This window comes from Blastocystis hominis, assembly GCF_000151665.1.
Source record: "Blastocystis hominis, Singapore isolate B (sub-type 7) whole genome shotgun sequence assembly, scaffold_12".
In the NCBI taxonomy this organism is placed as follows: Eukaryota; class Bigyra; order Opalinata; family Blastocystidae; genus Blastocystis; species Blastocystis hominis.
This window is the reverse complement of record NW_013171819.1, coordinates 311,362-330,004: the sequence shown is the minus strand read 5'-3', so window position 1 is coordinate 330,004 and position 18,643 is coordinate 311,362. Positions and strand designations below refer to the sequence as shown.

Below are 18,643 nucleotides of genomic sequence, written 5' to 3'. Positions count from 1 at the left end.
TTGTTGTGTGTATACATTTGGGGAGTAGAAGGATTGAATTTGAGAAAGAAATAAGGATAAATACAATCGATACTCGTGGAGTCGCAGATTAAACTAATGTGAGTTTTTTATTGCTGCACTCAATCATTCGTGAATACGCATTCAATGAATCACTGTTCTTCATAACACTTAATGACCTATGATTCTTCACCATTCGATTCCCCATCAATCCCAAAGACTTTCCCCTTCCGATTCCTCCCTTTCTCCACACGTTCCTTCAACAAACACACACAAACCACAGGAAAATTCAACTAAACTTACCGCGAACTCAGCACTTCCTTCTCTATCCGATCTGCTTCCTCTAAAATCGAGTCGTCCAACAGAGAATCGAAGGCTGCGTCCGATCCTCTTCTCACGAGTGACGGGGAATTCGACATAAGCGAAGATGGAAGCGTGCATTCTGTTGGCTCTTGAATTGTTGAGACGTCTGTAGAAGGATTTTGCAAGGTCGATGATAATGGAGTGAAGAGATAGGCAGTTCGACGAACACGCTTTGGAGTCTCGATTAAGGGAGGAAGCGAAATGTCCAGGATCGAAAGACTTGGATCTTGAATAGACTGCATTTGCTGCGTGAGGGAAAGATCCGTATCCGTGTTTGGAATGGACGCGTAAGCGTCATGCAGACCCGAAGAATTGTTTTCCATTTGCCGATTTCGATTTACCATCAACACAGAGTGCATCTCCTCTTTCACATTGTATTCACTAGGTTTCAGACCCAACAATTCAATGTACGCTTGGTCATCACTCAGAATATGCTTCTTTGAGGGACTTCCCCAAATGATGTCCTCCGATTCGTCCGTCTCTGAGCTTTCCTCGTTATATGCCGACTGTTTGACTTGCTTCAAGGGAGATCCAGAAGCTAGCTCGATTCTCCGAACTCGTTTCCTTCGAATCTTGTAACTACCATGCTCTCCAGGCGATTTTGCAGTGTTTTCACCATCCTGAGAAGTAGAAGCTGGCTTTGCTAGGGGAGGAGATGAACCTTTTGATGAAACGGAAGCAGACTTTTGAGTAAGTATATTTTTTCGCAACAATAGTTTTACTTTTGATGAATTCTAGGAACTAAGCGAGATTGGGAAAACCACTACAGTTGGGACGGAAAGAGATACCGATGCATTCACCGTGGCACCAGCACTCATTCTCTACAGTTACAAGAACTTTGAACTTTGATCGCTTTGAAAAAGTGAAAAACAAATTGCAAGAATGATTAAAATTGTCAATATCCAGCAATTCCGAGGAGTAAGCAAATAGTAGTTTGAATCGCGTTTGTGTGCAACTCCTAACACTTTACAGAATACCACTACGTATAAGATGGAATGAGAAATACAGAAATCGAATGAGGAGAATGGTACAGAGTCGATTTCGTTATTGTGTTTTCTAACACATTTTAGTTTCTCGTACGAAATATGTTTGGAAAACAATGAATATCACCCTTGGATAGCGGCATGGGATCATCCAGGTGAAACTCCCGAGTACTACAATATACAATTTAATTCTTTTGAAGATGAACGGTCCTTTCTGTCATAGTCTATGATGAGTAGAAATCAGATATTTTAAGAAGGAGCGAAATATGCTAGAGTTTATCGCTACCGAAACTGAAACGGTCATGAAAAAGCGAGGATGCACCGAACTCGACAGAGAAGGAGTCCGTGTGTTACTAGAGGTATGGAGTTGCAGCAAAGGCGTGATTTGCTTAGCGTTTACACAATGGGGTAAGACCTACTGAGGATACTCTAAACCTTTTTTTCCAAAACGGAAACAGCACCGTTAACTTGGATACTATTCGGAATGTGATCTTTTCTTCGTTTTTTCGCTTCTTTGCTTTAATTCTTAGTGTGCAGATTCCCGACGTGCGAATCACCCCCAGCACCATTTTCCCCGAGGAGCAAACACGGAGTTCGTTTTTATCATTGCCTTCACCCACAGTCGCTCCATTCCGTTCTCCAGATGTCTCTTCCATACGCTACGACGACATTGATTTCGTTCAGGAAAGGAGTGGAATTCTCCGCAAATCAGTAGTCATGTGCAAGTCATGTGACATTTAGTATAAAAGTCTTTTGGGTTTTTCAACTCACACTCGCTACTGCGTGGTGGATAGTGTACCCTCTTCTCTCCCCGTTCTCCCTCTCTAGCAATCGTTCTCGATGTACGACAAAACGACGCGCGACAACCTCACGAAAAGCATTCCTCTGGAAGACATTCTCGCCATCACCAAGGACGTTTCCCCTCTCTTTCTCTTTTTCTCACTCGCAGAAAGAAGACAAGAACGGCTTCTGCTTCACGCTGGAGCTCGACGAGAAGAACTCCACGTTCTATTGTCTGGATGAGAACAGTCGGGATGAATGGGTTCGCTCCATCGCCTCCTTCTGCCTTCTCCGCATGGTCACTTCCGATCTCAGCTTCTCCGCAGAGCGTCTCCAAGCGTTTCTTCTCTTCTTATTTCTCCTCATCACCTAGCCTGGTCGCCATCGGCGCCAACGTGAACAGCAGCTACGGTCGAACGGACCCCAAGCCCGTTCTCTACTATCTTCTTCGCCATCATCACGTCAACGAAGCGATCTGGCTTCTCTCGCGAGGAGCCAAGGCCAACTGCTTGCTGCGCTGGGAGTTCATGGTGCAGGAGCGACTGATGACCGCGAAGGAGCTGCTGCAGCTCATGGAGACGGCGAACATCAAGCTCTCGACGAAGAGCGACGACGGGTTCAAGTTCTACATTCTGCACTATCTGTGCTACTTCGGCGAAGTGGAGGAAGTGCGCCGCCTGAGCACCTACGGCGAGTTCCAGGAGCTGGCGTACAACACGACGGAGACGAACGATATCGCGCTGACGATCGCGCTGCTGACGCCGTTGGTGGACGAGGAGCGCAAGGTGCAGCTGGCGACGCTGCTGTACGGAACGAGCAACCTGGCGATCAGCAACAACAACAACCAAAACCCCGTGCAGTTGGTGATCCTGATGGGCCGCGTGGGCCTGCTGTTCCGCATGCTGTCGCACTCGAACAACGTGCGATCGGACCGATACCACAACACCATTTTGCACCTCGCGATCAAAGCGGGTCTGATCACCGTGGCGCGGTACATTCTGCGCTACGTGAACTTCGGCAGCATCGATCAGGGAGACAACATGAACGATACTGTATTGACGCTGGCGATTAAAAAGGGCGAGGAGGAGCTGGCGTGCGAGATCGTGAAGATGAACGCGGATGTGTCGAATCGATGCCTGGACTGGAACATGTCGCAGTCCAACAATGATCACGTGCTCCACCAATGTTTGAAACGCGACATGCAGGATCTCAGCTGCGAGATCTGCGCGCATGCTGGCGGGATGCTGACGAAGGACACCAACGGCGATCTTCCTCTGCACATCGCGCTGAACCGCAAGCTGGACAAGGTGGTGAACTATCTGATCAACCACGAGAGCAAGTCGCTCTACATCAACGAGCGCAATGAGCGTGACCTCGACACCCCGCTCCACCTCGCGCTCAAACTCGGCTATTACAACCACTCCATGGCTCTCTTACAAAACGGCGCCGGCGTGAGCATCGTCAATCGCGAAGGCCTCACGCCGTGCCATATCTTGATGATGGTCGCGAAGAACGACTATCAGTCCATCGCGAAGGAGCACATGTCTCCCGAGCAGATCATCGCGCTCATGCAGACCATGCTGAGCCTCAGTCCCGATCTCGAGATCCTCTCGGAGCCCACAGCGGAAGGAGGAAAAGAAACCTGTCTGCATATCGCGATTCGAGGAGGCGCCGCGACGCAGAATCTGGCGCTGCTGTGTCTGCAGTACCGTCCGGAATTGGCGAAGCTGCGCGACAGTCGAGGCAACACGCCGCTTCTGCTCGCAGTGATCAACCAGAACTACAAGCTCGTCTGCGCCTTGTGCGACGTGCAGAGCGATCTGAACGTGATGAACGCGGACCGCAACACGCCGCTGCACATCGCCGTGGAGTCGCAGAACTACGATATCGTCTCTTTGGCCCTGCTCTCTCATTGCTAGGTGAAAATCCTCGTCGATCGCGGCTCCTATCTCTGCTTCTGGAACGCGGAGGGACTCTGTCCGATCCACATCGCCGTGCAGAAGAAGAACGTGTCCATCCTCACGCTCCTCTGCTCCATCTCCCACGTCAATCTCCGAACGCGCAACGGTCTCACTCCCTACATGATCTGCTGCCAGAACGGCTCTTCCGCCTGTGCGTCGTATCTGCTCAACCAGGGCGCGGATCCCTTCCTTCTCAGCAACGATCTCTTCTCCTGCCTCACTCTCCTCGCCACGGCGATCCGCCAGGCCGCCAACCGCGCCGATTTCGCGCTCATGGCCAAGTCGATGGCCACCTTCGCCGATCAGTACAAGCTCGACTGCTTCGGCGACCTCAAGATGATCAACGGCGACGTCGAGACCATTCTGGACTGCGCCACGCTCGCCGAAGGCATGGAGGAGGAGCCCATCCCCCAGACCTCCATGTACGACACCGAAGGTCCGTCTCTTTCCTCGCCTTCCCTCTAGACCACTACGACTACCCCGCCGACTACTCTCCTCAGCCCCAGCCCTTCGCGCAGGACCTTCCTCCCAAGAACGCTCCGCTCGACATGGCGCAGCCGCTCGCGCCCGAGTACTACGCCTCCGCGCAGCCCGCCGACCTCGCCGCCCCCACGTCGACCGCGCTCCCCGTCGAGGTCCTCGACCCTTCCCAGTCGCTCCACGCCGTCGAGGACCTTCCTGCCGACGCGCCCGCGCAGCCCGTGCAGTCTGCTCAGCCCGTGCAGGCCGCGCAGGCGGCGCAGGCCGCGCAGGCGACGGTCGGTGCGTCGGCGAGCAACACGATGGACGCGATGCAGACGGGCAGCGTGGCCGCGGCGCAGCGCCGCGCGGAGTTGGAGCAGGCGGTGCAGTGCGATGCAGAGAGGGAGAATGAGGCGTAGAGAGCGCGAAGCGGCGCTGAAGACGCTGCGCGATGAACTGGCGGCGGTGGATCAGGAGAAGCAGGCGAAGTCGAATCAAATCATGGAGGAGACGCGCACGCAGCTGGACAACTATGTGACCACGCCGCAGGGACAGGCGAAGCTGAACAAGGCGGTGGATATGCTGATCTGCAAGGGCAAGCCGGCCCCGGAGGCGAGAGAACAGTCCTATTTGTACTTCTTGAAGAAGATGAGCTCGCAGAAGGAAAAGCGACTCGAGGAGGAGATGGATAAAAAGAAACAGGAAATTATGGACAGGATTACCCAGATGGAGAACGAGAAAATAGCCTTCGAGGAAGAGCTGAAGACGCTTTGATTTGTGTTAGTGTATTGTTAACTGTGTGCTGTTTGTTGAGAAAATGGTAGGGGAGGGTGCTTGCGACCTATGGCTAGAGCGACAAGCCGCAAACTCCAGGGAACGCTGAGATTGATGAAATCATGCAGCTGGTATGCATTCTCGCGGAATTTGATTTACGAATAGACTACGAGTCTCCTTACGCAGATGGTTCACTCTGTGTTGAGTGATGACTAATTTGTAGCAAAGTCGTTTCGAGGACATGTCTCAGACGATCCTTGGAAAAAATATCCTATTTTGGTTATGAAGAGACGAGTTTCTTGACAATTCACTTAGCGAGATGTCTTCACGAATCGATGAACTCGAGAAGGAAGTCGACCGTCTTGTAGTTCAAGTACTTGTGTTTTTGAGCGTTAATGGACTAGAAAAAGGATGTCGACGAGTTAGAGAAGCGGGTGAAGGAAGAGGAGAAAAAGAATTCAAATTTGCGTGTTTTTTTGAGACACGAAAACGATAACACGATGTTCGGAACCGATCGTTATAATCACAACACTTTCGAAAATGAATCAATACAATGAAAACAATCGAATCATCCGAGCGTTGTAAGATCCACCATTCTTTGCTCTTTTCTAGGTGCGCTAATTATGACAAGATTTTGCTATCTCTAGAGCGAACACAGCGATGTGGAGCAATATTGTCGTCATCGGCATTCATTACGCAACGAATTCCCTTACAAGCTGAACTATCTACAATCAACAACATTCTGCAGCAATGTAAGAACGAAATAATATCAGTCCTGCGTGACATCTACTCCCTGTTCTGCAATTCTCACTCCCTTCCTTCTAACGCATATACCTTACCGGAAAACGAAGTATCTACCCTGAAATATAAACTCATATTTTAGCTCGTATCAGAAATACTGAAAATATCCAACCAGCCCTTCTATTCACCAGAATCCCCAACAATCTCTTCAGTGGATAATTCGAATGAACTCAACATGACAGATAACTCGCCCTCTATCTTTCCTTTTCTTCCAGAGTCACAAATAGACGCTTTAAATATGTACGACTCCACAGATTTCACATATCCAAGCGACCCTTGGGATAATTTGTCACCCACTCAGCGTTTTCCGGATATAGCGATTCCACGCATTTCTTACCCAATTCCCGTTTCGATCTCCTCGACAAAAGAAAAGGAGATGGGAAGTCCCAATTCTCCTTTCGCAGTAGCTGCGAAACCTCCGGATTTTGAGACTTTTCAAATTGATGACGACAGTAAAGAAGAGGAGAAAGGGAGAAGAAAGAGAGGGAAACCTTCGCGAAAGCGGATGGTGGTCAAACAGGAATTGGATGATGAAGTAGAAACGAGAGGAAGATGAAGAATATCAGGGAGATGAAGATAATGAAGAGCCAGAAAAACGAAAACGAGGAAGACCAGTGAGATTTACATGCGTATAATGTGTGAGAGCATAGAGAAAGTCCTTGGGGTATCACGAAGAAAGGAAGTCAGCCATAAAACCCAAGTGGTGCCATCAATGTAAGGCGAAAAAACGCGATGTAATCCAATGTTGTGGAGAAGGAAAGACCCGAGGTGCAAATAATCAAGTGTTTGTATTTGGAATTAGATTGTCACATGCAGTTGTTTTCGTGCTTATTGTGCGAAATGTTTGAAGAAACACTATAACGAGGACTATGCAGAGATCAAGCGAAAGGGGAAGAAGTGGCTCTGTCCAGGCTGTCGTGATGCCTGTTCATGTGCTGCATGTGTGCGAAAGCGATATGCAGATCCTCGAGATATTCCGATTTCACTTCAGAAAAAACGCAACTCGAGATTCTTTAAAACAAATCGAATGTTAATTCAGAAAATTATTCATAGTGATCGATGAGGCAAAAGAGGTGATTGTTTGTTAAACAATAATGACAGAGATCGTAGATACCAAAGGGAGGTTATTGTTTGTGTAAGAATTGATAAAGTGAAATAAGCGTAGTGAAAAAGTGTATAGATCTCTTCGATTAATCATAATAAAACATAATGTGAGTTGGGCGAAACAAATAAGGAAAGCCACATATGAAGACATCACACTTATAACATTAATCGACTCATTCTTTCTTAGACGAATTTCTTTGCCAGAATATCAGAAACATCTGTTTATTAATTATAAATAACATAAACCTACTTGAGATTGATTTAGATCGTACAGAGTTAAATGATCCACACACATAAATACTGTCTAAATTAGGGATGTCTAGGTAGAATTGCAAGATAATGTAATACTTTCTAATATTATTGAATAACAGTTATTAAAATTATTAGAATTATAATTATACACCTTATTCAGAATCGGCAGATCTAAATGTTATCAAGTTGATTATCGATTGAGATACTTCGCATTATCAACGAGCATGATTCATCGTATGGTTTTCCACTAAGTGCAAACTTTCCAAGTGTAATACTTTTTAATGAAGGTAAGTCTATAAGATCATATTAGATAACTTCCATAAACTCTCTATTATTGTCATTACCGATCCAGAAAAAGAAGAGTGACCTAATGTAATGGATTGTAGATTTGGAAGATCTATGCATTACAAATATGCAATATCATATCAATACCTCGAATCTCAAATGAACTAGAACAAAAGTTAAATGATTTCGTTGCAATTGAACCAATTTGAATAGATTGTAATTGTGGTAGATTCTTCAATTCAAATTCGCCTCCAAAATCACTGAAACTATATTCACCAATTTGAATGGATTCTAATGATTCACAATTCAATATGTGGAATGATTTGCTGATATCACTATTTACTAGTATTGAAGTGTAGTATAAACGATCTCCCTCTCTTTTCTTTAATCCTGAAAATGAATTAGCACCGATGTTGATAGATTTCAATCGATTCAATCCATCGATTTGGAATGTTTGAACTGATTCAAAACATTCACTACCGATTTCGATTGATTCCAAATTGTCTAATGATGATAAATTCAATATTTTAGTATTATTAAACGTTTTATCACCTAATGTAATGGATTGTAGATTTGGAAGATCTATACATTACAAATATACAGTACTATATCAATACCTTCAATCACAAATGAACTATTAGAGAAATTATATGATCTACTTCCAATTGTCCCGATTTGAATGAATTGTAATTTTGGTAGATTCTTCAATTCAAATTCGCCTCCAAAATCACTGAAACTAAACTTTCCGATTTGAATGGATTTTAATGATTCACAATTCAATATGTGGAATGATTTATTAACATCACTATTTACTGAAATTGAAGAAGAATAGTAGTATATTCTCTCTGATTGATTGTTTTGTGTAAATGAATTCTTGCCGATTTTGATAGATTTCAATCGATTCAATCCATCGATTTGGAATGTTTGAACCGAACTAAAACAATCATTACCAATTTCAATTGATTCCAAATTGTCTAATGATGATAAATTCAATATTTTAGTATTATTAAACGTTTTATCACCTAATGTAATGGATTGTAGATTTGGAAGATCTATATATTAAAATTTTACATTATCATATCAATACCTTCAATCACAAATGAACTATTAGAGAAATTGCATGAATCACTTCCAATTGTCCCGATTTGAATAGATTGTAATTTTGGTAGATTCTTCAATTCAAATTCGCCTCCAAAATCACTGAAACTACATTCACCAATTTGAATGGATTTTAATGATTCACAATTCAATATGTGGAATGATTTATTAACATCACTATTTACTGAAATTGAAGAAGAATAGTAGTATATTCTCTCTGATTGATTGTTTTGTGTAAATGAATTCTTGCCGATTTTGATAGATTTCAATCGATTCAATCCATCGATTTGGAATGTTTGAACCGAACTAAAACAATCATTACCAATTTCAATTGATTCCAAATTGTCTAATGATGATAAATTCAATATTTTAGTATTATTAAACGTTTTATCACCTAATGTAATGGATTGTAGATTTGGAAGATCTATACATTACAAATATACAATATCATATCAATACCTTCAATCACAAATGAACTATTAGGAAAATTGTATGAATCACTTCCAATTGTCCCGATTTGAATAGATTGTAATTTTGGTAGATTCTTCAATTCAAATTCGCCTCCAAAATCACTGAAACTATATTCACCAATTTGAATAGATTTTAATGATTCACAATTCAATATGTGAAATGATTTTGAAATAATGCAATCTGTAATTACGGATTTATTCAATGTCTTATCCATTTTGGCTACTTTACTGCAAGTAAATGATTTCTTGCCGATTTTCAGACTTTTCAATCGATTCAATCCATCGATTTTGAATGTTTGAACCGAACTAAAACTATCATCACCGATTTCAATTGATTCAACTTGAATAAATCGAGAGAAATCAAATATTGTATAATTAATATCATTACAAGTCCAATTCGGAAGTATTATCGAAGTGATTGTTGAATCAATTGATTGAACGTATTCATAATAATAGACCTTTGGAAATAGTAATTGAGAAACATCTAAATTCATAATATAGTTACAAAAATACTTTGTATAACTGGATGTATCACATTTTTAAATGAATCATTCAGTTTGACATCTCGAAGATTTGGAATATCTAAATATAATCAATATTCAATATTGATAAATACTTTCTAATGTCAATGAACGAGTATTATAGAAACTTCCTCCAACAGATTTGATGGATGTTAAATTTGGAAGATCTACATTTAATCATTTTATTCGATCATGTTTAATACTTTCAAATGATGTGGATAGGGAATAGCGGAATGTATCATAGCCTAATGTAATGGATTGTAATTTTGGTAGATTCTTCAATTTAAAGTCGCCTCCAAAATCACTGAAACTATATTCACCAATTTGAATGGATTCTAATGATTCACAATTCAATATGTGAAATGATTTCGATTTGTCATTACCATAATCATTCTTATTATGAGTAAATGAATTGCTTCCGATTTTGATAGATTTCAATCGATTCAATCCATCAATTTTGAATGTTTGAACTGATTCAAAACATTCATCACCGATTTCAATTGATTCCAAATTGTCTAATGATGATAAATTCAATATTTTAGTATTATTAAACGTTTTATCACCTAATGTAATGGATTGTAGATTTGGAAGATCTATACATTACAAATATGCAATATCAATTCAATACCTTCAATTACAAATGAACTATTAGGAAAATTGTATGATCTACTTCCAATTGTCCCGATTTGAATAGATTGTAATTTTGGTAGATTCTTCAATTCAAATTCGCCTCCAAAATCACTGAAACTATATTCACCAATTTGAATAGATTTTAATGATTCACAATTCAATATGTGGAATGATTTCGATTTGTCATTTCCATAATCATTCTTATTATGAGTAAATGAATTGCTTCCGATTTTGATAGATTTCAATCGATTCAATCCATCGATTTGGAATGTTTGAACTGATTCAAAACAGTAATTTCCAATTTTTACTGATTCTATTAAACGTGAATTCGGCACTGATGCAATTTTAGTATGATTAAATACTCTATGAAAGTATGTTATAATTCGTGAATTGTCTAAATCTAGTCATTATATTATTCAATACTATGTCACTACCTTCATTTACAAATGAACTATTAGAGAAATTGCATGATGTGGTTTTAAATTCACCAATTTGAATAGATTGTAATTGTGGTAGATTCTTCAATTCAAATTCGCCTCCAAAATCACTGAAACTATATTCACCAATTTGAATTGATTCTAATGATTCACAATTCAATATGTGGAATGATTTGTTGATATCACTATTTACTGAAATTAAAGAAGAATAGTAAAAAATTCTCTTTGATTGACTGTTTTGAGTAAATGATTTAGCACCGATTTTGATAGATTTCAATCGATTCAATCCATCAATTTTGAATGTTTGAACCGAACTAAAACTATCATCACCAATTTCAATTGATTCCAAATTGTCTAATGATGATAAATTCAATATTTTAGTATTATTAAACGTTTTATCACCTAATGTAATGGATTGTAGATTTGGAAGATCTATATATTAAAATTTTACATTATCATATCAATACCTTCAATCACAAATGAACTATTAGGAAAATTGCATGAATCACTTCCAATTGTCCCGATTTGAATAGATTGTAATTTTGGTAGATTCTTCAATTCAAATTCGCCTCCAAAATCACTGAAACTATATTCACCAATTTGAATGGATTTTAATGATTCACAATTCAATATGTGGAATGATTTATTAACATCACTATTTACTGAAATTGAAGAAGAATAGTAGTATATTCTCTCTGATTGATTGTTTTGTGTAAATGAATTCTTGCCGATTTTGATAGATTTCAATCGATTCAATCCATCGATTTGGAATGTTTGAACCGAACTAAAACAATCATTACCAATTTCAATTGATTCCAAATTGTCTAATGATGATAAATTCAATATTTTAGTATTATTAAACGTTTTATCACCTAATGTAATGGATTGTAGATTTGGAAGATCTATACATTACAAATATACAATTTTGTATCAATACCTTTTATATGATATAATAGTGAATAGAAATTATAAGATTCATTTCCAATTGTCCCGATTTGAATAGATTGTAATTGAGGTAGATTCTTCAATTCAAATTCGCCTCCAAAATCACTGAAACTATATTCATCAATTTGAATGGATTCTAATGATTCACAATTCAATATGTGAAATGATTTCGAAATAATGCAATCTGTAATTACGGATTTATTCAATGTCTTATCCATTTTGGCTACTTTACTGCAAGTAAATGATTTCTTGCCGATTTTCAGACTTTTCAATCGATTCAATCCATCGATTTTGAATGTTTGAACCGAACTAAAACTATTATCACCGATTTCAATTGATTCAACTTGAATAAATCGAGAGAAATCAAATATTGTATAATTAATATCATTACAAGTCCAATTCGGAAGTATTATCGACGTGATTGTTGAATCAATTGATTGAACGTATTCATAATAATAGACCTTTGGAAATAGTAATTGAGAAACATCTAAATTCATAATATAGTTACAAAAATACTTTGTATAACTGGATGTATCACATTTTTAAATGAATCATTCAGTTTGACATCTCGAAGATTTGGAATATCTACATATAATCAATATTCAATATTGATAAATACTTTCTAATGTCAATGAACGAGTATTATAGAAACTTCCTCCAACAGATTTGATGGATGTTAAATTTGGAAGATCTACATTGAATCATTTTGAATCATTTCATTCATACTTCGCATTATCAATGAACATGAAGAATCATCATTATTTCCACAAAGTGAATGTTGACCAAGTGTAATGGATTGTAATGATGGAAGATCTACATCAATCATTATATTCCAATTTATTCAATACTTTCAATTACTGTAGACAATGATCTATGGAATACAAGTTTACCTAATGTAATGGATTGTAGATTTGGAAGATCTATGCATTACAAATATGCAATATCAATTCAATACCTTCAATTACAAATGAACTAAAAACAAAATTGTATGAATCATTTCCAATTGAACCAATTTGAATAGATTGTAATTTTGGTAGATTCTTCAATTCAAATTTGCCTCCATAATAAGTGAAACTATATTCACCAATTTGAATGGATTCCAATGATTCACAATTCAATATGTGAAATGATTTCGATTTGTATATACCAATATCATTCTTTTTATGAGTAAATGATTTCTTGCCGATTTTGATAGATTTCAATCGATTCAATCCATCGATTTGGAATATTCTCACTAATCCAAAACAATCATTACCGATTTCGATTGATTCCAAATTCAAGAACCATGAAACATCCCAATCAACCAATACACAATTGTTAGTCAGTTTCAAATGCTTGATTCCAATATTTGTTGTCTGACTACCATCACCTTCATAGGTTTCTTCAATATCACTTTCAATTCCATTATACCAGAAACATTCTTTTACAAACTTGCCTGATCGATCATACACTTTTCCTCTTCCAAATCGATTATCATCACACCAATATCCTTCATATTCAATCGCTCCATTATCATGATAACTCGTTCCATATCCAAATCGCTTCCAATTGATCATTATACCCTTGTACACCAAGAATCCATCATCATCATACATTTCACCATATCCAAATGGAATTCCAAACTTGCCTTCTGCTAATATCAAGCCTTCAAATCGACTTCCATGATCCAAATCCACGATTCCTTCTACCAAACATTTTTCATTATATGGAATGTCACCAATTTGGTGATTTCCAAACACTTTCAACACTTTCTGCTCATTGAGGACAAATCCTTGATTCATAAACACTCCATTATTGAACTGCAATACTACACATTCTCTATTACTCTGTATATATGAAAGCCAGCCATTTGGTTTCCACTCAACGTTCACCTGCCCCTGTACATCTTGAATAATAGAACTATCAATGAAGAAGTTCCCAAGAGAAGAATTAACAAGATCCATCATCGCTTGCATTGAAATAAAAAATAATGTATAATATCGGGAGAAGTCAATCGATTTGAAATGGATACAAGCACGTGACGTGTACAATTTCAGAGGATTTATGATTTATTTCATATCTATTATTGTTTTACCGCTAGGAATGACTATTAATGTAATATTCTTATAATCTGTAGTTTCTCTGTAAAAAAAGATACGAACTAGCTATTCGAATGAAATGATGATATTGTATTAGATATACAATATTCACTTTATCATACAAGAGATTTTCGCTAGTTTGAGTATTATACATTATTTCAAAAGTTAATGCCTTTTTTGTATTATTTCGAAAATGTGCATTGTAACTATTATCTGGCCTCATTAATTATTGATTCTTTTAACACGTTTTTGTAGGTACCTGAAAACCTTATCAGATGAAATAACCATTACACAGAATATAGATTTCAACCAATATATTGCTTATTAGTACTCAAATGAGAATTAATCTCCACATGACTCCATCTATTAAGTCATGTGTCAAGAATAGTATGAAGTGTTTATACATTTTATATATTTGTATTCTATTCTCCTACATAGATTCTTTAATAAATAACATGATTATTTAAGAAATACTGATTAAATAGTTTCTACGAGTTATTTTGTGGTATCTTTGTAGTTTTCTAGATATGACACAGCAATTCTTCACTTTTTGCAAATGATGTCTTGCTTTTTATATCAATCCTACTATTGGTACAACAACTAACCTCTTTGTACGAAATCTATTTTGGTGCAATTGTTTATCAATGCTATTACCCTCAAAAGCTGTTAGATGAATTACACTTCCTAAATTATATATGAGTACATGTAAATAAAATGTGTAAAATAGTTATTTTGTGCGGTCGTTCGACTTTCCTTAAAATCTTGCATTATTATTATTTCAAGTGTGAAAGTAAAGTGTCTCTACTGTACTTATTGCTGTTAAGTATAGCAAGAAAAATTAGCCATTAATCAATATTAGGCAAAAACTACATCATCCCAACACTTTCTTTGTATAGCGTGCATACTACTTCCCATAGGTCCCTATTCTTTCTGTGTCAAATCTCTTTATACGGACTCCTTTCAAAACCTTCCCTAATTCACCTTACAACGTCATATCAATTCAGTACCCTTCACAATCATTTTTATACAATACCAATTCACCATAATATCCCTGTCTCCCCTCGACTCTTTCTCATTCCATTCTTATAGATAAAAACAACTCTACACACCCCGAAATCATTCACTCCTTACTCCCAATTCTACACAACCTACAATCTCCTTCTTCACATCATTTTCAACAAACAAAAATAGATCGAATCGATTTCAAATTGGAATACACAGGCCTCTTCTTCACCTCCGTCATTTGTTTCATTATTATCAATAGTTTCTAAATATCAAATTAACCCAACTGTCCATACCATTTTCAGGAATTTCTCCGTATGCCTTGAGCTGTCGGGCTTCATCAGGAGTGTACTTCATGATAATATCTGCTTTGTCGTCTTGGAAATCACGGAGTCCAATCAATACGATATCTCCAACGCCGATCCACACCTTCGAATAATGTCCAGGTTGTATTCCCTACCTTCTTTCGCATTTTTCCACGGATATTGCAAAGTCTAGTTTTTCCATCGAAGCAGTAACATTCCACGCGACCATTTCCAAGCATCTTGTTCACTCGTCCATATTCTAAATTAATTATCAGCAGACACACAAAATTCTTACCCTGACCATCTTCCTTAAACTCGAGCTCTCTCTTGTAATCCTCATTATCATTCTTTCCCCTCTTACGAGTTTTACCACCTTTTCCTAAAAAATTATATTTTACAACTATCCAGTACCCGTAGCTTTAGGCATTCTTACAGCGAAACCAATTCTAAGGTCTATTGTCTGGAGATTGATAATCAAGGATCACTGTACATATGAAAACAAACAGACTAATAATGCTGAAGAATATCAAATAGCAAAGCTACAAGCAGGCATCCGCAGACTACTGCCGAATAATTTGAAAAAGAACAGCGTGTAAGTGAATCCTCAGCCAACGATGATCTCACTTCGATTTCATAATTCCGGTCATTTTCCACACGCAAAAGAATCACATCTTCTATCGAGTCCCATCCTTGCTGAATCCACTACATGTCACATTCAATCTGCTTCTACTCTATAACTGCGAGGATCTAGAAGAATCTGCACTGATACAACACAAGAAGAGTGCGGCCTTATCACACCGCAAAGCGGCTCAATTCGATACCACTTCTTGCACACAGTATTGCAACGAGAAACAAATTGAAAATACGCATTGCCGCTTCCGCGGTTCGTAAGGACAAGTTCGCGCTTTTGGACTTCGTTTATGCGAACTGCATTAAAAGAGACGCACTCTGGAATGTCTAGTTCGACAGAGTCGAGATCATCAACAATCAGCCTGCTTCGGATCTGATTTGCAATGCGATTCATCTCCACAGATTTATACTTCTTGCAAGGAATGCAGATATCGGCAACCACGGGCTTGTGATCACTGCATGTCGTTTCGAGAACGCTCGAGTAATTCTTTACAGTGCAATTACCTCGAATAAGAATTCGGTCACACCACGCAGGCTCCTTGGAAAGATTGTATGCATTCCCTCCTTTTACATACTTGTAGGTTGGAGGGAATTCTAATTTTTCCTCAGAATACCCTTGAAATGCTTTGTGACTCGAGATCGATCGAGAAAGCTGATCATACTGCTGAATTAGCTCGGGATGATCATCAAGTTGTTTGAGGAGCTCTTGCAACGGCAAATTGCAGTCCAAACGATAGTTGAGATCTCCCATCTTTTATTTTATCTCGAAAAAGAGTAAGTACCCAAATTGTAATGTCCGATGGAGGAAGATCGATTTCCTGAGTAATCCTACGGATAGACTGTTGTTGAATAATGGCTACTTGTGGAACTCGAGGTTTCTGGTATGTTCATACTGCTTATGTGCTGCTAAATGGGAGCAAACAAACAAAACGGGAGTTTCATCGATATGAAGGTGGATCGCTACACCTCCCTTGTTCCCAAGAAATCCCCAAAAGCCTGTGGGAACCGTTGTTGCTATTGAAAACGGAACAACGAGACATACTTTGGACATGGGAGAAGTGATGGGGACTCAATGAGGAAACAAACACAAAAATGGAGATGCCCACAAGTGTTTCAGAGGCAATGCACATGTAGGACTACTCATAACAACCAAGAATTGAGGAAACGGTCTGATAACGCGCATTGAGAATGGACTGCACAAGGTTGATCCAAGTATTCTTCCTCTTTTCGACCTCTACATTCAGTAGCACGGTAGAGATATTTAAAGGAACCATTTCTTCAAGACCTAGAACGAAGATGTCCGGAGGAAGCGAAAAGGATGTCTTCAAAAACAGCTCTATCTCCTTTTCGTTGCATTCCCCATTCACATTCCACGTTCCAAACCACAAATTGACATTTTCAGTATAGGAATATGCGGTTTCTCTATACATAAGAGGAGCAGACATTGCTCGACTCATTTTTCAATTCTGATTGAACATATTCATCCCTGATTGCCGAAATGGACTATTCGATAAAGCCGAGAACAAACAATTTGCCTTTAGGCTATATGCAGTACTGAAAATATGATTCTGATACAGAAAAGATGGTTGGAGCCAATGCTTCTCAACTCTGCCTTTAAGAAAGAGCCTTTAAAAACAACGCTTCCTTTCGTTTGTGCACGTTACTCTCCATTCAAATCTCTTAAAACTTATTAAACAAACACCAATAATTGCCAAAAACGAACTCTCTCTCCGTTATCACACTCCGTTCTGCTCCGTCTCTTCGTATTACAACCGTTCTCACGACACCTCCCGAATGGCCGTCTCGCGATATGGCCAGCTGGACAGCTACAGTCAATACAACAAAGCCAACCACCCACCTCGTCGTACAAACTCCACTCCTTCTTCGACCGACATGTTTGGATTATAGTTACTATCCACAAATCCGTAGATATAGGTCGAGCCAGATCCTCCAAGAGCGACATTTACTCGTAACATACTGCCTCCCAATGTGATTTCATAAATCGACGCTCCATCCACATCATCAATTCCTGCAATAATGATTCCAGCCTGAAGCTGATCCTTGTATTTGTAAATGATTTTATGACCCAACGTTGCCGCGTTTCGCACAATAGGGTTCATTCCATATGTGGTTCTAGCTATCAAAAGATAAAAACAGATATACTTGAAGAAATCAAGGTTCTGTCGAATAATATTGCCAATCTTCTGCGTATCTGCAGCGGAGCCTGAACGGCACATGAAGATCCGGTCGTCAATTTGCTCGATTTTGTTCGTTATGCGATTTGCAACATAAGAGCCTAACACATTCATTAATATCTCTATATCACACCTGCTGAACTGCGAGAGTCTGCGCCCATGATTACACAGTCTCCCAGAGCAATAGCAATGATTGTAGTCTAAGTATGAACCTTTTAAGAAAAGTCAAACTCCTGTAGAAACTTCATTCTCATTTCCCTCGAAATGATTCATTATTCGTTCTTCTACCTTAAAAAATATGCTGAAAGAAGTCAATCTTAAAGTTCGGTGATTGACAATCTACGGTCCCAATAGTGAGGGAAATTTACCTTTTTATTCCGGAATATATGTGCGAACATGTACGTATTTGTCATTTCTTCACAAAGCTAGGGGTGATCAAGAAATAGGAAATCAAAAGCAGTCAGCAACACACTCATAGAGTTTGTAGAAACTGAGTGTACAGATTGTTTTCCTTCGTCTTTATTTGGCTTATTATCATCTCCTATATCTGCTTTTTTGACTGTAAAACAT

General features: G+C 39.1%; 7 protein-coding genes; 4 read left to right on the top strand and 3 right to left on the bottom strand.

Annotated features, from left to right (window-relative positions):
* Window positions 1–2,292: 2,292 nt before the first annotated feature.
* GSBLH_T00001620001 (uncharacterized protein) lies at window positions 2,293–4,549 on the top strand (the record flags this gene model as incomplete). XM_013040048.1 has 3 exons in its annotated part: window positions 2,293–2,462; window positions 2,497–4,012; window positions 4,043–4,549. The coding sequence occupies exons 1-3, from the start codon at window positions 2,419–2,421 to the stop codon at window positions 4,547–4,549; spliced, it is 2,067 nt and encodes a 688-aa protein (XP_012895502.1). The 5' UTR covers window positions 2,293–2,418.
* A 317-nt stretch (window positions 4,550–4,866) lies between these two features.
* GSBLH_T00006301001 (uncharacterized protein) lies at window positions 4,867–5,320 on the top strand (the record flags this gene model as incomplete). The annotated part of the gene is made up of 2 exons (XM_013040047.1): window positions 4,867–4,934; window positions 4,966–5,320. 2 exons carry the CDS (start codon window positions 4,867–4,869, stop codon window positions 5,318–5,320), a joined length of 423 nt encoding a protein of 140 aa, XP_012895501.1.
* Window positions 5,321–5,396: 76 nt separating this feature from the next.
* Window positions 5,397–5,606, top strand: GSBLH_T00001619001 (uncharacterized protein; the record flags this gene model as incomplete). XM_013040046.1 has 3 exons in its annotated part: window positions 5,397–5,451; window positions 5,486–5,509; window positions 5,544–5,606. The coding sequence occupies exons 1-3, from the start codon at window positions 5,443–5,445 to the stop codon at window positions 5,604–5,606; spliced, it is 96 nt and encodes a 31-aa protein (XP_012895500.1). The 5' UTR covers window positions 5,397–5,442.
* A 33-nt stretch (window positions 5,607–5,639) lies between these two features.
* Window positions 5,640–5,877, top strand: GSBLH_T00001618001 (uncharacterized protein; the record flags this gene model as incomplete). Its single annotated transcript, XM_013040045.1, has 2 exons — window positions 5,640–5,693; window positions 5,725–5,877. The coding sequence occupies 2 exons, from the start codon at window positions 5,640–5,642 to the stop codon at window positions 5,875–5,877; spliced, it is 207 nt and encodes a 68-aa protein (XP_012895499.1).
* A 9,227-nt stretch (window positions 5,878–15,104) lies between these two features.
* GSBLH_T00001617001 (uncharacterized protein) lies at window positions 15,105–15,683 on the bottom strand (the record flags this gene model as incomplete). XM_013040044.1 has 5 exons in its annotated part: window positions 15,660–15,683; window positions 15,544–15,627; window positions 15,404–15,507; window positions 15,240–15,372; window positions 15,105–15,208 (listed from the first exon to the last, which is right to left on the bottom strand). Exons 1-5 carry the CDS (start codon window positions 15,673–15,675, stop codon window positions 15,105–15,107), a joined length of 441 nt encoding a protein of 146 aa, XP_012895498.1. The 5' UTR covers window positions 15,676–15,683.
* Window positions 15,684–15,963: 280 nt separating this feature from the next.
* GSBLH_T00006300001 (uncharacterized protein) lies at window positions 15,964–16,629 on the bottom strand (the record flags this gene model as incomplete). Its single annotated transcript, XM_013040043.1, has 1 exon — window positions 15,964–16,629. The coding sequence occupies one exon, from the start codon at window positions 16,627–16,629 to the stop codon at window positions 15,964–15,966; it is 666 nt and encodes a 221-aa protein (XP_012895497.1).
* Window positions 16,630–17,558: 929 nt separating this feature from the next.
* On the bottom strand, window positions 17,559–18,356 carry GSBLH_T00001616001 (uncharacterized protein; the record flags this gene model as incomplete). XM_013040042.1 has 4 exons in its annotated part: window positions 18,305–18,356; window positions 18,207–18,273; window positions 17,737–18,174; window positions 17,559–17,704 (listed from the first exon to the last, which is right to left on the bottom strand). The coding sequence occupies exons 1-4, from the start codon at window positions 18,344–18,346 to the stop codon at window positions 17,559–17,561; spliced, it is 693 nt and encodes a 230-aa protein (XP_012895496.1). The 5' UTR covers window positions 18,347–18,356.
* Between the last annotated feature and the right edge of the window lie 287 nt (window positions 18,357–18,643).